Source organism: Somniosus microcephalus, chromosome 5 (assembly GCF_052327205.1).
Source record: "Somniosus microcephalus isolate GS21.2 chromosome 5, FLI_Smic_1.0, whole genome shotgun sequence".
NCBI lineage: Eukaryota > Metazoa > Chordata > Chondrichthyes > Squaliformes > Somniosidae > Somniosus > Somniosus microcephalus.
This window is the reverse complement of record NC_140991.1, coordinates 8,040,007-8,056,547: the sequence shown is the minus strand read 5'-3', so window position 1 is coordinate 8,056,547 and position 16,541 is coordinate 8,040,007. Positions and strand designations below refer to the sequence as shown.

The 16,541-nt window shown below is 60.0% G+C and overlaps 1 protein-coding gene across 4 annotated transcripts in view; it reads right to left on the bottom strand.

Annotated features, from left to right (window-relative positions):
• The window catches only part of LOC147116852 (tonsoku-like protein), a 207,801-nt gene that overhangs the window by 168,413 nt on the left and 22,847 nt on the right, over window positions 1–16,541 (bottom strand). For all 4 annotated transcript variants that reach the window (XM_085987261.1, XM_085987258.1, XM_085987259.1 and 1 more), the window contains one exon: window positions 9,004–9,175. In XM_085987261.1, coding sequence (XP_085843387.1) covers window positions 9,004–9,175 — 172 coding nt within the window. The remainder of the gene's footprint in view (window positions 1–9,003; window positions 9,176–16,541) is intronic.

Genomic DNA, 16,541 nt, shown 5'->3' with positions numbered 1-16,541 from the left:
AGTTATGCTAAACCTTTATAAAACACTGGTTCGGCCCCAGCGGGAGTACGGTGTCCAATTCTGGGCACCGCACTTTAGGAAGGCCATGAAGGCTTTGGAGAGGGTGCAGAAGAGATTTACTAGAACAGTTCCAGAGATGAGGGACTTCAGTTAGTGGACAGACTGGAGAAGCTGGGGTTGTTCGCCTTGGAGTGGAGAAGGCTAAGAGGAGATTTGATAGAAGTGCTTAAAGTCATGACGGGTTTAGACAGAGTAAATAAAGAGACACTGTTCCCACTGGCTGAAGGGTTGATAACCAGAGGACACAGATTTAAGGTGATTGGCAAAAGAACCAGAGGAGACATGAGGAAAAATCCTTTTTTACACAACAAGTGGTTAGGATTTGGAATGCGCTGCCTGATAGGGCGGTGGATACAGAGTCAATAGGAGCCTTCAAAAGGGAATTGGATAAATACTGGAAGGAGAAATATTGCAGAGAAAGAGCGGGGAGTGGGACTAACTGGATTGCTCTTCGAGCCGGCACAGACTCGATGGGCCCAATGGCCTTCGGTGCTGTACTATTCTGTGATTCTATGATTGATTCTACAGTAGATAGAGAGAAACATCTTCCGCTGGTGGGGCAGTCTAGGAAAAGGGGACATAACCTGGAAATCAGAAGTCAGGTAGGTAGAAGTGGAGCTCGCTCGCACAAAATGCAGGATATGCTAGCTCAATTAATAATTTCAAATCCGAGATTCCTGGTTTAGGATAACGATCAGCCATGATCTGATTGAATGGTGGAACAGGCTCGAGGGGTTGATTGGCCTCCTCCTGTTCCTGTGTTCCCATATTCCCATGTTTCTATCCCATATCCTCCTCCATGCCCTTTGTTATTTCTCTTTGCCAAGCAATGAGCTCTTTTTAAAAAAAATAATCATTCTTGGGATCTGGCAAGGCCAGCATTTATTGCCCATCCCTAGTTGCCCTTGAGAAGGTGGTGGTGAGCCGCCTTCTTGAACCGCTGCAGTCCGTGTGGTGAAGGTGCTCCCACAGTGCTGTTAGGGAGGGAGTTCCAGGATTTTGACCCAGCCACGATGAAGGAATGACCGATATATTTCCAAGTCAGGATGGGTTTGGGAGATCGCGGGTGAGGGAGGTCGTGGGTTCAGGAGGTCGCGGGTTTGGGAGGTCGCGGGTTTGGGAGGTCGCGGGTTTGGGAGGTCGCGGGTTTGGGAGGTCGCGGGTTTGGGGGAAGCGGGTTTGGGAGGTCGCGGGTTTGGGAGGTCGCGGGTTTGGGAGGTCGCGGGTTTGGGGGAAGCGGGTTTGGGGGAAGCGGGTTTGGGAGGTCGCGGGTTTGGGGGAAGCGGGTGTGGGAGGTCGCGGGTTTGGGAGGTCGCGGGTTTGGGAGGTCGCGGGTTTGGGGGAAGCGGGTTTGGGAGGTCGCGGGTTTGGGAGGTCGCGGGTTTGGGAGGTCGCGGGTTTGGGAGGTCGCGGGTTTGGGAGGTCGCGGGTTTGGGGGAAGCGGGTTTGGGAGGTCGCGGGTGTGGGAGGTCGCGGGTTTGGGAGGTCGCGGGTTTGGGGGAAGCAGGTTTGGGAGGTCGCGGGTGAGGGAGGTCGTGGGTTCAGGAGGTCGCGGGTTCGGGAGGTCGCGGGTTTGGGAGGTCGCGGGTTTGGGAGGTCGCGGGTTTGGGAGGTCGCGGGTTTGGGGGAAGCGGGTTTGGGAGGTCGCGGGTTTGGGGGAAGCGGGTTTGGGAGGTCGCGGGTTTGGGGGAAGCGGGTTTGGGAGGTCGCGGGTTTGGGAGGTCGCGGGTTTGGGAGGTCGCGGGTTTGGGGGAAGCGGGTGTGGGAGGTCGCGGGTTTGGGGGAAGCGGGTTTGGGGGAAGCGGGTTTGGGGGAAGCGGGTTTGGGGGAAGCGGATTTGGGAGGTCGCGGGTTTGGGAGGTCGCGGGTTTGGGGGAAGCGGGTTTGGGAGGTCGCGGGTTTGGGGGAAGCGGGTTTGGGAGGTCGCGGGTTTGGGAGGTCGCGGGTGTGGGAGGTCGCGGGTTTGGGAGGTCGCGGGTTTGGGAGGTCGCGGGTTTGGGAGGTCGCAGGTTTGGGAGGTCGCGGGTGTGGGAGGTCACGGGTTTGGGAGGTCGCGGGTTTGGGAGGTCGCGGGTTTGGGAGGTCGTGAGTTTGGGAGGTCGTGGGTTTGGAGGTCGCGGGTTTGGGTGGTCAGAGGTGTGGAGGTCGCGGGTGTGGAAGTTGCGGGTGTGCGAGGTCGCGGGTTTGGGAGGTCGCGGGTTTGGAGGTCGCAGGTGTGGAGGTCGCGGGTTTCGGGGAAGCGGGTTTGGGAGGTCACGGGTTTGGGAGGTCGCGAGTTTGGGAGGTCGCGGGTTTGGGGGAAGCGGGTTTGGGAGGTCGCGGGTTTGGGAGGTCGCGGGTTTGGGAGGTCGCGGGTTTGGGGGAAGCGGGTTTGGGGGAAGCGGGTTTGGGAGGTCGCGGGTTTGGGGGAAGCGGGTGTGGGAGGTCGCGGGTTTGGGAGGTCGCGGGTTTGGGAGGTCGCGGGTTTGGGGGAAGCGGGTTTGGGAGGTCGCGGGTTTGGGAGGTCGCGGGTTTGGGAGGTCGCGGGTTTGGGAGGTCGCGGGTTTGGGAGGTCGCGGGTTTGGGGGAAGCGGGTTTGGGAGGTCGCGGGTGTGGGAGGTCGCGGGTTTGGGAGGTCGCGGGTTTGGGGGAAGCAGGTTTGGGAGGTCGCGGGTGAGGGAGGTCGTGGGTTCAGGAGGTCGCGGGTTTGGGAGGTCGCGGGTTTGGGAGGTCGCGGGTTTGGGAGGTCGCGGGTTTGGGGGAAGCGGGTTTGGGAGGTCGCGGGTTTGGGGGAAGCGGGTTTGGGAGGTCGCGGGTTTGGGGGAAGCGGGTTTGGGAGGTCGCGGGTTTGGGAGGTCGCGGGTTTGGGAGGTCGCGGGTTTGGGGGAAGCGGGTGTGGGAGGTCGCGGGTTTGGGGGAAGCGGGTGTGGGAGGTCGCGGGTTTGGGGGAAGCGGGTTTGGGGGAAGCGGGTTTGGGGGAAGCGGGTTTGGGGGAAGCGGATTTGGGAGGTCGCGGGTTTGGGAGGTCGCGGGTTTGGGGGAAGCGGGTTTGGGAGGTCGCGGGTTTGGGGGAAGCGGGTTTGGGAGGTCGCGGGTTTGGGAGGTCGCGGGTGTGGGAGGTCGCGGGTTTGGGAGGTCGCGGGTTTGGGAGGTCGCGGGTTTGGGAGGTCGCAGGTTTGGGAGGTCGCGGGTGTGGGAGGTCACGGGTTTGGGAGGTCGCGGGTTTGGGAGGTCGCGGGTTTGGGAGGTCGTGAGTTTGGGAGGTCGTGGGTTTGGAGGTCGCGGGTTTGGGTGGTCAGAGGTGTGGAGGTCGCGGGTGTGGAAGTTGCGGGTGTGCGAGGTCGCGGGTTTGGGAGGTCGCGGGTTTGGAGGTCGCAGGTGTGGAGGTCGCGGGTTTCGGGGAAGCGGGTTTGGGAGGTCACGGGTTTGGGAGGTCGCGAGTTTGGGAGGTCGCGGATTTGGGAGGTCGCAGGTGTGGAGGTCGCGGGTTTGGGGGAAGCGGGTTTGGGAGGTCGCGGGTTTGGGAGGTCGCGGGTTTGGGGGAAGCGGGTTTGGGAGGTCGCGGGTTTGGGAGGTCGCGGGTTTGGAGGTCGCAGGTGTGGAGGTCGCAGGTTTGGGGGAAGCGGGTTTGGGAGGTCACGGGTTTGGGGGAAGCGGGTTTGGGAGGTCGCGGGTTTGGGAGGTCGCGGGTTTGGGAGGTCGCGGGTTTGGGAGGTCGCGGGTTTGGGGGAAGCAGGTTTGGGAGGTCGCAGGTTTGGGAGGTCGCGGGTTTGGGAGGTCACGGGTTTGGGAGGTCGCGGGTTTGGGGGAAGCGGGTTTGGGAGGTCGCGGGTTTGGGAGGTCGCGGGTTTGGGAGGTCGCGGGTTTGGGAGGTCGCGGGTTTGGGAGGTCGCGGGTTTGGGGGAAGCGGGTTTGGGAGGTCGCGGGTGTGGGAGGTCGCGGGTGTGGGAGGTCGCGGGTTTGGGGGAAGCGGGTGTGGGAGGTCGCGGGTTTGGGAGGTCGCGGGTTTGGGAGGTCGCGGGTTTGGGGGAAGCAGGTTTGGGAGGTCGCGGGTTTGGGAGGTCGCGGGTGTGGGAGGTCGCGGGTTTGGGGGAAGCGGGTTTGGGAGGTCGCGGGTGTGGGAGGTCGCGGGTTTGGGAGGTCGCGGGTTTGGGGGAAGCAGGTTTGGGAGGTCGCGGGTTTGGGAGGTCACGGGTTTGGGAGGTCGCGGGTGTGGGAGGTCGCGGGTGTGGGAGGTCACGGGTTTGGGGGAAGCAGGTTTGGGAGTTCGCGGGTGTGGGAGGTCACGGGTTTGGGAGGTCGCGGGTGTGGGAGGTCGCGGGTGTGGGAGGTCACGGGTTTGGGAGGTCGCGGGTTTGGGAGGTCACGGGTTTGGGAGGTCGCGGGTTTGGGGGAAGCGGGTTTGGGAGGTCGCGGGTTTGGGAGGTCGCGGGTTTGGAGGTCGCAGGTGTGGAGGTCGCAGGTTTGGGGGAAGCGGGTTTGGGAGGTCGCGGGTTTGGGGGAAGCGGGTTTGGGAGGTCGCGGGTTTGGGAGGTCGCGGGTTTGGGGGAAGCGGGTTTGGGAGGTCGCGGGTTTGGGAGGTCGCGGGTTTGGGAGGTCGCGGGTTTGGGAGGTCGCGGGTGTGGGAGGTCGCGGGTGTGGGAGGTCACGGGTTTGGGAGGTCGCGGGTTTGGGAGGTCGCGGGTTGGGGGAAGCGGGTTTGGGAGGTCGCGGGTTTGGGAGGTCGCGGGTTTGGAGGTCGCAGGTGTGGAGGTCGCAGGTTTGGGGGAAGCAGGTTTGGGAGGTCGCGGGTTTGGGAGGTCGCGGGTTTGGGAGGTCGCGGGTGTGGGAGGTCGCGGGTTTGGGAGGTCGCGGGTTTGGGAGGTCGCGGGTGTGGGAGGTCGCGGGTGTGGGAGGTCGCGGGTTTGGGAGGTCGCGGGTTTGGGAGGTCGCGGGTTTGGGAGGTCGCGGGTGTGGGAGGTCACGGGTTTGGGAGGTCGCGGGTGTGGGAGGTCACGGGTTTGGGAGGTCGCGGGTTTGGGAGGTCGCGGGTGTGGGAGGTCGCGGGTGTGGGAGGTCACGGGTTTGGGAGGTCGCGGGTGTGGGAGGTCACGGGTTTGGGAGGTCGCGGGTGTGGGAGGTCACGGGTTTGGGAGGTCGCGGGTGTGGGAGGTCGCGGGTTTGGGAGGTCACGGGTTTGGGAGGTCGCGGGTTTGGGAGGAAGCGGGTGTGGGAGGTCGCGGGTTTGGGAGGTCGCGGGTGTGGGAGGTCGCGGGTGTGGGAGGTCGCGGGTTTGGGAGGTCGCGGGTTTGGGAGGAAGCGGGTGTGGGAGGTCGCGGGTTTGGGAGGTCGCGGGTGTGGGAGGTCGCGGGTTTGGGAGGTCGCGGGTTTGGGAGGTCGCGGGTTTGGGAGGTCGCGGGTTTGGGGGAAGCGGGTTTGGGAGGTCGCGGGTTTGGGAGGAAGCAGGTTTGGGAGGTCACGGGTTTGGGAGGTCGCGGGTTTGGGAGGTCGCGGGTGTGGGAGGTCGCGGGTTTGGGAGGTCGCGGGTTTGGGAGGTCGCGGGTTTGGGGGAAGCGGGTTTGGGAGGTCGCGGGTGTGGGAGGTCGCGGGTGTGGGAGGTCACGGGTGTGGGAGGTCGCGGGTTTGGGAGGTCGCGGGTTTGGGGGAAGCGGGTTTGGGAGGTCGCGGGTGTGGGAGGTCGCGGGTTTGGGAGGTCGCGGGTTTGGGAGGTCGCGGGTTTGGGAGGTCGCGGGTTTGGGAGGTCGCGGGTTTGGGAGGTCGCGGGTTTGGGAGGTCGCGGGTTTGGGAGGTCGCGGGTGTGGGAGGTCGCGGGTGTGGGAGGTCGCGGGTTTGGGAGGTCGCGGGTTTGGGAGGTCGCGGGTTTGGGAGGTCGCGGGTTTGGGGGAAGCGGGTTTGGGAGGTCGCGGGTTTGGGAGGTCGCGGGTTTGGGAGGTCGCGGGTTTGGGAGGTCACGGGTTTGGGGGAAGCAGGTTTGGGAGGTCGCGGGTTTGGGAGGTCGCGGGTTTGGGAGGTCGCGGGTTTGGGAGGTCGCGGGTTTGGGAGGTCGCGGGTTTGGGAGGTCGCGGGTTTGGGAGGTCGCGGGTTTGGGGGAAGCGGGTTTGGGAGGTCGCGGGTGTGGGAGGTCGCGGGTTTGGGAGGTCGCGGGTTTGGGGGAAGCGGGTTTGGGAGGTCGCGGGTTTGGGAGGTCGCGGGTTTGGGAGGTCGCGGGTTTGGGAGGTCGCGGGTTTGAGAGGTCGCGGGTTTGGGAGGTCGCGGGTTTGGGAGGTCGCGGGTTTGGGAGGTCGCGGGTTTGGGAGGTCGCGGGTGTGGGAGGTCGCGGGTTTGGGAGGTCGCGGGTTTGGGAGGTCGCGGGTTTGGGAGGTCGCGGGTTTGGGAGGTCGCGGGTTTGGGAGGTCGCGGGTGTGGGAGGTCGCGTGTTTGGGAGGTCGCGGGTTTGGGGGGTCGCGGGTTTGGGAGGAAGCGGGTTTGGGAGGTCGCGGGTTTGGGGGAAGCAGGTTTGGGAGGTCGCGGGTTTGGGAGGTCGCGGGTTTGGGAGGTCGCGGGTGTGGGAGGTCGCGGGTTTGGGAGGTCGCGGGTTTGGGAGGAAGCGGGTTTGGGAGGTCGCGGGTTTGGGAGGTCGCGGGTTTGGGAGGTCGCGGGTTTGGGGGAAGCGGGTTTGGGAGGTCGCGGGTTTGGGAGGTCGCGGGTTTGGGAGGTCGCGGGTTTGGGGGAAGCAGGTTTGGGAGGTCGCGGGTTTGGGAGGTCGCGGGTGTGGGAGGTCACGGGTTTGGGAGGTCGCGGGTTTGGGAGGTCGCGGGTTTGGGAGGTCGCGGGTTTGGGAGGTCGCGGGTTTGGGAGGTCGCGGGTTTGGGAGGTCGCGGGTTTGGGAGGTCGCGGGTTTGGGGGAAGCGGGTTTGGGAGGTCGCGGGTGTGGGAGGTCGCGGGTTTGGGAGGTCGCGGGTTTGGGGGAAGCGGGTTTGGGAGGTCGCGGGTTTGGGGGAAGCGGGTTTGGGAGGTCGCGGGTTTGGGGGAAGCGGGTTTGGGAGGTCGCGGGTGTGGGAGGTCACGGGTTTGGGAGGTCGCGGGTTTGGGAGGTCGCGGGTTTGGGAGGTCGTGGGTTTGGGAGGTCGCGGGTTTGGGAGGTCGCGGGTTTGGGGGAAGCGGGTTTGGGAGGTCGCGGGTGTGGGAGGTCGCGGGTTTGGGAGGTCGCGGGTGTGGGAGGTCGCGGGTTTGGGAGGTCGCGGGTTTGGGAGGTCGCGGGTGTGGGAGGTCGCGGGTTTGGGAGGTCGCGGGTTTGGGAGGTCGCGGGTGTGGGAGGTCACGGGTTTGGGGGAAGCGGGTTTGGGAGGTCACGGGTTTGGGAGGTCACGGGTTTGGGGGAAGCGGGTTTGGGAGGTCGTGGGTTTCGAGGTCGCGGGTTTGGGGGAAGCGGGTGTGGGAGGTCACGGGTTTGGGAGGTCGCGGGTTTGGGGGAAGCGGGTTTGGGAGGTCGTGGGTTTCGAGGTCGCGGGTTTGGGGGAAGCGGGTTTGGGGGAAGCGGGTTTGGGAGGTTGCGGGTTTGGGAGGTCACGGGTTTGGGAGGTCGCGGGTTTCGAGGTCGCGGGTTTGGGGGAAGCGGGTGTGGGAGGTCACGGGTTTGGGAGGTCGCGGGTTTGGGAGGTCACGGGTTTGGGGGAAGCGGGTTTGGGAGGTCGCGGGTTTGGGAGGTCGCGGGTTTGGGAGGTCGCGGGTTTGGGAGGTCACGGGTTTGGGAGGTCGTGGGTTTCGAGGTCGTGGTTTCGAGGTCGCGGGTTTGGGGGAAGCGGGTTTGGGAGGTCGCGGGTTTGGGAGGTCGCGGGTTTGGGAGGTCACGGGTGTGGGAGGTCGCGGGTTTGGGGGAAGCGGGTTTGGGAGGTCGCGGGTTTGGGAGGTCGCGGGTTTGGGAGGTCACGGGTTTGGGAGGTCGTGGGTTTCGAGGTCGTGGTTTCGAGGTCGCGGGTTTGGGGGAAGCGGGTGTGGGAGGTCGCGGGTTTGGGGGAAGCGGGTTTGGGAGGTCGCGGGTTTGGGGGAAGCGGGTTTGGGAGGTCGCGGGTTTGGGGGAAGCGGGTTTGGGAGGTCGCGGGTTTGGGGGAAGCGGGTTTGGGAGGTCGCGGGTTTGGGAGGTCGCGGGTTTGGGGGAAGCGGGTTTGGGAGGTCGCGGGTTTGGGGGAAGCGGGTTTGGGAGGTCGTGGTTTCGAGGTCGCGGGTTTGGGAGGTCACGGGTTTGGGAGGTCGCGGGTTTGGGAGGTCGCGGGTTTGGGAGGTCGCGGGTTTGGGAGGTCACGGGTTTGGGAGGTCGCGGGTTTGGGGGAAGCAGGTTTGGGAGGTCGTGGTTTCGAGGTCGCGGGTTTGGGGGAAGCGGGTGTGGGAGGTCGCGGGTTTGGGGGAAGCGGGTTTGGGAGGTCGCGGGTTTGGGGGAAGCGGGTTTGGGAGGTCGCGGGTTTGGGGGAAGCGGGTGTGGGAGGTCGCGGGTTTGGGGGAAGCGGGTTTGGGAGGTCGCGGGTTTGGGGGAAGCGGGTTTGGGAGGTCGCGGGTTTGGGGGAAGCGGGTTTGGGAGGTCGCGGGTTTGGGAGGTCGCGGGTTTGGGGGAAGCGGGTTTGGGAGGTCGCGGGTTTGGGGGAAGCGGGTGTGGGAGGTCGCGGGTTTGGGAGGTCGCGGGTTTGGGGGAAGCGGGTTTGGGAGGTCGCGGGTTTGGGGGAAGCGGGTTTGGGAGGTCGCGGGTTTGGGGGAAGCGGGTTTGGGAGGTCGCGGGTTTGGGAGGTCGCGGGTTTGGGGGAAGCGGGTTTGGGAGGTCGCGGGTTTGGGGGAAGCGGGTTTGGGAGGTCGTGGGTTTCGAGGTCGCGGGTTTGGGGGAAGCGGGTGTGGGAGGTCGCGGGTGTGGGAGGTCACGAGTTCGGCGCATTTCCTGGTGTGGGGTAGGGTCCAAGCGGATACTCAAACCGTAAGTGAACCCGCTCACGCACCCACCTCCCCCATGCTGGCGAAACAGTCGCTCTCCCAGATTGCCTCCTTGGCCTTGCGCGCACACTTCTGCGCGATCTCAAACTGCTGCATGGCCTGCGAGTACTGACCATCGTCCTGGTAGATGGTTCCTAAGACGTAGTTTGCTCGGTGCAAGTCTGAAACCAGACTGTTCTGCCTGAGGGAAAGGGACAAGAAACAAAACATATTCAACAAAAAAACCAAAATCTCCTCCAACCCTCCAGATCTCTGCGCTCCGCCAATTTTACATAGATACATAGATACATAGAAGATAGGAGCAGGAGTAGGCCATTCGGCCCTTCGTGCCTGCTCCGCCATTCGATGAGATCATGGCTGATCCTTTAATTCAGTATCCCGTCCCCGCCTTCTCTCCGTAACCCTTAACCCCTTTTGCCCGTAGAAATATATCTAATTCCCTCTTAAATATATTTAATGAGCTGGCGTACACTGCCCTCTGTGGCAATGAGTTCCACAGGTTCACCACTCTCTGAGTGAAGAAATTCCCCCTCATCTCTGTCCTAAATGGTTTAGCCCTTATCCTTAAATTATGTCCTCTAGTTCTGTTCTCACCCGCCAAGGGAAACATTCCTTCTGCATCCAGTCTGTCTAGACCTGTCAGAATTTTATACACTTCTATGAGGTCCCCTCTCAATCTTCTAAACTCCAGTGTGTACATCCCTAAACTACATAGTCTCTCCTCATAGGTCATTCCCGCCATTCCTGGTATCAGCCTGGTGAATCGCCGCTGCACCCCCTCCATGGCAAGAACATCCTTCCTCAGATGAGGCGACCAAAACTGTACACAGTACTCGAGGTGTGGTCTCACCAGTGCCCTGTACAGCTGCAGCAAGGTATCCCTGTTCCTGTATTCTAACCCTTTTGCTATGAAGGCCAGCATACCGTTTGCCTTCTTGACCGCCTGTTGCACCTGCATGCTCGCCTTCAGTGACTGGTGTACAAGAACACCCAGGTCTCTCTGTACTTCCCCCTCTCCCAATCTATTGCCATTTAAATAATAATTTGCCCTCCCGTTCCTGCACCCAAGGTGGATAACTTCGCACTTGTCCACATTATAGTGCATCTGCCATTTATCCGCCCAATCGCCCAGTCTGTCCAAATCGCTCTGGAGCTTCCTGGTCTCTTCCTCTGAGCCCACCCCACCTCCTAGTTTAGTGTCGTCTGCAAATTTGGAAATGCTGCATCCGACTCCCTGATCCAGGTCATTAATGTAAATTGTGAACAGCTGGGGGCCCAGGACAGATCCCTGTGGTACCCCACTTGTTACTGCCTGCCATTCAGAAAATGAGCCGTTTATTCCAACTCTCTGTTTTCTATCTGACAGCCAGTTCCCTATCCACGCCAAAACTTTCCCCTTTATCCCATGAGCCTCAATTTTCCATGCTAATCTTTTATGTGGGACCTTATCGAAGGCCTTTTGGAAGTCCAGGTACACCACATCTACTGGCTCTCCCCCATCTATTCTACCAGTTACTCCCTCAAAAAATTCCAATAGATTAGTCAAGCACGATTTACCCTTTGTAAATCCATGTTGACTCTGTCCTATCCTGTCCCCATTTGCTAAGTGCTCCGCTATTTCATCCTTAATGATGGACTCCAGCATTTTGCCCACAACTGATGTAAGGCTTACAGGTCTGTAATTACCTGCTTTTTCCCTACCCCCCTTTTAACCTCTTGCACATCCCCGGTTTCTTTCGCCCCATCTCTGGTGAGTACTAAAATTCTCGTCGGCTCAAGAACAACAACGTGCATTTATATAGCACCTTTAACGTAGTAAAACGTCCCAAGGCGCTTCACAGGAGCGATTATCAAACAGAATCTGACACCGAGCCCCATAAGGAGATATTAGGGCAGGTGACCAAAAGCTTGGTCAAAGAGGTAGGTTTTAAGGAGCGTCTTAAAGGAGGAGAGAGAGGTGGAGAGGTTTAGGGAGGGAATTCCAGAGCTTGGGGCCCAGGCAACAGAAGGCACGGCCACCAATGGTGGAGCGATGACAATCGGGCTCACCGATCATTCTATTCTTGGCAGGTCCCGACACACTAAATTCAAAATCCTTCTCTTCATCTAGAAACGCTTCCATGGTCATCCCCTTTCTCCGCCGGCTCCTCCATCCTTGTGCTCCGACATGCCCGACTGTCCTCTGACACTGGCTGAGTATGCAACCCCCACCCAGCCTTCAGGCATCTGGCTTACCCGGCCTCTGCTGTTCCCTTCACTAAACTTCCCCTTTTCACCTTTAAAAGCCTTCGCAAAACCTTCATAAAGAGAAACCGTTTCCAATGGCTGAAGGGCCGATAACCAGAGGGCACAGATTTAAGGAGACTGGCAAAAAAAAAGCCAGAGGTGACATGAGGAAAAACTTTTTTTTAACGTAACGAGTGGTTAGAATTTGGAATGCACTGCCCGATAGGGAGGCAGAGACAGCGAAAAAGGCAGACACAGGCAGACCCGGCTGCCAAGAGAGGACAGGATATGCTCTCACTGCAGTCAGGGAGTGGTGGAGACAGAGATGCACTTCCTCACAGCTTGTGGAAAATATCAGGGCATCAGGGAGAATTTCTACCCAAAATTCACAAAAATATGCCCTGAATTCAGAAATTTGAATGACGACCAAAAACTCCCAATCCTACTGGGGGAAGAGAGAAATTGTGTAACCTTAGCGGCACACTATGTTACAGCTTGCCATAAACAGAGGGACAACCATTAAATCTAAGAAAAGAGCATATACAAATTATACGAATGTATATTTATACACTCAGGGATATATCTGTTTATACACTGTATGGATAGATCTGCGTTTATGTGTTCAACCATAAATGTTTTTCGATGCTTTGGCAACATAAGATGTACCTTGTCATCATGCCAATAAAGCGATTTGAATTAAATTGAATTGAATTGACAGACCCAACCATCGCCCCCAAAAGGGAATCGACAAGCACCCGACGGAGAAAAAAAAGGTTAGAGATAGAGAGATATAAGTGGTGTGATAGTGACATTTGATGTTCTTTGGTGTAGTGCTACTGTACTACTGCATAACGTGAACATTTATTTTTTTCTTATTCATTCTCCAGATCTGGGCGTCGCTGACAAAGCCAGCATTTATTGCCCATCCCTAGTTGCCCTTGAGAAGGTGGTGATGAGCTGCCTTCTTGAACCGCTGCAGTCCGTGTGGTGAAAGTACTCCCACAGTGCTGTTAGGGAGGGAGTTCCAGGAGTTGGACGCAGCGACGATGAAGGAACACTTGCTGATTCACCTTTGTCTCTGTGACATATCTTGGAGAGTTGCGGGGCTGGAAGATATTACAGAGATAGGGAGGGGCAAGGGCCACGGAAGGATTTGAACACAAGGATGAGAATTTTAAATTCGAAGCGTTGCTGGACCGGGAGCCAATGTAGGTCAGCGAGCACAGGGGTGATGGGTGAACGGGACTTGGTGCGAGTTAGGACACGGGGCAGTGAGCACAGGGGTAATGGGTGAACGGGACTGGGTGCGAGTTAGGACACGGGGCAGTGAGCACAGGGGGTGATGGGTGAACGGGACTGGGTGCGAGTTAGGACACGGGGCAGTGAGCACAGGGGTAATGGGTGAACGGGACTGGGTGCGAGTTAGGACACGGGGCAGTGAGCACAGGGGTAATGGGTGAACGGGACTGGGTGCGAGTTAGGACACGGGCAGCCGAGTTTTGGATGAGCTCCAGTTTACGTATTGTAGAATGTGGGAGACCAGCCAGGAGTGCGTTGGAATAGTCGAGTCTGGAGGCGATAAAGACATGGATGAGGGTTTCAGCAGCGGATGAACTGAGGCAGGGACGGAGACGGGCGATGTTATGGAGGTGGAAGTAGGCGGTCTTAGTGACGGAGCAGATACGGGGCCAGAAGTTCATCTCGGGGTCACATATGACACCAAGGTTGTGAACAGTGTGGTTCAGCCTCAGACAGATGTTAGGGAGAGGGATGGAGTCAGTGACTAGGGAACGAAGTTTGTGGTGGGGACCAAGGACAATGGCTTCGGTCTTCCCAATATTTAGTTGGGGGAAATTTCTGCTCATCCAGAACTGGAGCAGTCTGACAATTTAGAGACCGTGGAGGGGTCGAGAGAAGTGGTGGTGAGGTAGAGCTGGGTGTCGTCAGTGTACATGTGGAAACTGACGCTGTGTTTTCGGATGATGTCGCCGAGGGGCAGCATGTAGATGAGAAATAGGAGGAGGCCGAGGATAGATCCTTGGGGGACACCAGAGGTAACGATGCGGGAGCGGGAAGAGAAGCCACTGCAGGTGATTCTCTGGCTACGATTAGATCGATAAGAATGGAACCAGGCGAGTGCAGTCCCGCCCAGCTGGACGACGGTGGAGAGGCGTTGGAGAAGGATGGAGTGGTCAACCGTGTCAAAGGCTGCAGACAAGTCAAGAAGGATGAGGAGGGATAGTTTACCTTTGTCACAGTCACAAAGGATGTCATTTATGACTTTGATAGGGGCCGTTTCAGTACTGTGGCAAGGGCGGAAACCTGGTTGCCAAGAAAATAAAATCCTCTTTCTCTACACCGCAGTACTGTCTGTTGGAAAGAGGGGACACGCATGAGATGTGAATAAAGGGGGTGCAGAAAAAGAAGTTTGGGAATCGCCATTGTTCGGGAACCTTCCTTGATCTCGGATTGTTTGGATGATTCCGACGCGAATGCAAAAATCAACGGCCGTCCCGTAACCGATGGAAACATCCAACCAGTTTTCAACACACCAGTTACTGAAGTGACTCCATCACCAGTAACTAAACCGGGTAAAGGATCAATCGCCAGGGTTGAATGGAATCAAAGGCAAAACCATGTAAACAAGGACAGGAGAGAGGAGGCGGGCTGTGAAAACCCACCCACACGAGGGAGGAGAGGTTGACGAGGTGAGGACTGCAACACGTTTGCGGTTCTGGGTCAGAATTGGGATGTTTGAATTAGTGAACTGGGACACATGTCAACACAGTCAGGACACAGGAGGAAAGTGAAAGACTTGCATTTCTATAGCGCCTTTCACATCCTCAGGACCTTGCAAAGCTCTTCCCACCCTTGCCACAGTACTGAAACTTTTCGGAGTGTAGTCACTGTTGTAATGTGGAAAACGCGGCAGCCAATTTGCGCACAGCAAGCTCCCACAAACATCAATGTGATAATGACCAGATAATCTGTTTTAGTGATGTTGGTTGAGGGATAAATATTGGCCCCAGGACACCGAGGAGAACTCCCCTGCTCTTCTTCAAAATAGTGCCGTGGGATCTTTTACATCCACCTGAGAGAGCAGACGGGGCCACGATTTAACGTCTCATCCGAAAGACGGCATCTCCGACAGTGCGGCACTCCCTCAGTACTGCCCCTCCGACAGTGCGGTGCTCCCTCAGTACTGACCCTCCGACAGTGTAGCACTCCCTCAGCACTGCCCCTCCGACAGTGCGGTGCTCCCTCAGTACTGACCCTCCGACAGTGCAGCACTCCCTCAGTACTGACCCTCCGACAGTGCAGCGCTCCCTCAGTACTGCCCCTCCGACAGTGCAGCACAACCTCAGTACTGCCCCTCCGACAGTGCAGCGCTCCCTCAGTACTGCCCCTCCGACAGTGCGGCACTCCCTCAGGACTGCCCCTCCGACAGTGCAGCACTCCCTCAATACTGCCCCTCCGACAGTGCGGCGCTCTGTCAGTACCGCCCCTCCGACAGTGCAGCGCTCCCTCAGTGCTGACCCTCCGACAGTGCAGCACTCCCTCAGTACTGCCCCTCCGACAGTGCAGCGCTCCCTCAGTACTGCCCCCAATAGTGCAGCGCTCCCTCAGTACTGCCCCTCCGACAGTGCAGCACTCCCTCAGTACTGCCCCTCCGACAGTGCAGCGCTCCCTCAGTACTGCCCCCGATAGTGCAGCGCTCCCTCAGTACTGACACTCCCGACAGTGCAGCACTCCCTCAGTACTGCCCCTCCGACAGTGCAGCGCTCCCTCAGTACTGCCCCCGACAGTGCAGTGCTCCCTCAGTACTGCCCCTCCGACAGTGCAGCACTCCCTCAGTACTGCCCCTCCGACAGTGCAGCGCTCCCTCAGTACTGCCCCTCCGACAGTGCTGCACTCCGTCAGTACTGACACTCCGACAGTGCAGCGCTCCCTCAGTACTGCCCCTCCGACAGTGCAGCACTCCCTCAGTACTGCCCCTCCGACAGTGCAGCACACCCTCAGTACTGCCCCTCCGACTGTGCGGCGCTCCCTCAGTACTGCCCCTCCGACAGTGCGGCACTCCCTCAGTACTGCCCCTCCGACAGTGCGGCACTCCCTCAGTACTGCCCCTCCAACAGTGCGGCGCTCCCTCAGTACTGCCCCTCCGACAGTGCGGCAATCCCGCAGTACTGCCCCTCCGACAGTGCGGCGCTCCCTCAGTACTGCCCCTCCGACAGTGCGGCGCTCCCTCAGTACTGCCCCTCCGACAGTGCGGCACTCCCTCAGTACTGCCCCTCCGACAGTGCGGCGCTCCCTCAGTACTGCCCCTCCGACAGTGCGGCAATCCCGCAGTACTGCCCCTCCGACAGTGCGGCGCTCCCTCAGTACTGCCCCTCCGACAGTGCAGCGCTCCCTCAGTACTGACCCTCCGACAGTGCAGCACTCCCTCAGTACTGCCCCTCCGACAGTGCAGCGCTCCCTCAGTACTGCCCCCGATAGTGCAGCGCTCCCTCAGTACTGCCCCTCCGACAGTGCAGCACTCCCTCAGTACTGCCCCTCCGACAGTGCAGCGCTCCCTCAGTACTGCCCCCGATAGTGCAGCGCTCCCTTAGTACTGACCCTCCGACAGTGCAGCACTCCCTCAGTACTGCCCCTCCGACAGTGCAGCGCTCCCTCAGCACTGCCCCCGACAGTGCAGCGCTCCCTCAGTACTGCCCTTCCGACAGTGCAGCGCTCCCTCAGTACTGACCCTCCGACAGTGCAGCACTCCCTCAGTACTGCCCCTCCGACAGTGCAGCGCCCCCTCAGTACTGCCCCCGATAGTGCAGTGCTCCCTCAGTACTGCCTCTCTGACAGTGAGGCGCTCCTTCAGTATTGCCCCTCCGACAGTGCAGCGCTCCCTCAGTACTGCCCCTCCGACAGTGCAGTGCTCCCTCAGTACTGCCCCTCCGATAGTGCAGCACTCCCTCAGTACTGCCCCTCCGACAGTGCAGCGCTCCCTCAGTACTGCCCCCGATAGTGCAGCGCTCCCTCAGTACTGCCCCTCTGACAGTGAGGCGCTCCCTCAGTACTGCCCCTCCGACAGTGCAGCTCTCCCTCAGTACTGCCCCTCCGACAGTGCAGCACTCCCTCAGTACTGCCCCTCCGACAGTGCAGCGCTCCCTCAGTACTGCCCCTCCGACAGTGCAGTGCTCCCTCAGTACTGCCCCTCCGATAGTGCAGCACTCCCTCAGTACTGCCCCTCCGACAGTGCAGCGCTCCCTCAGTACTGCCCCCGATAGTGCAGCGCTCCCTCAGTACTGCCCCTCCGACAGTGCAGCGCT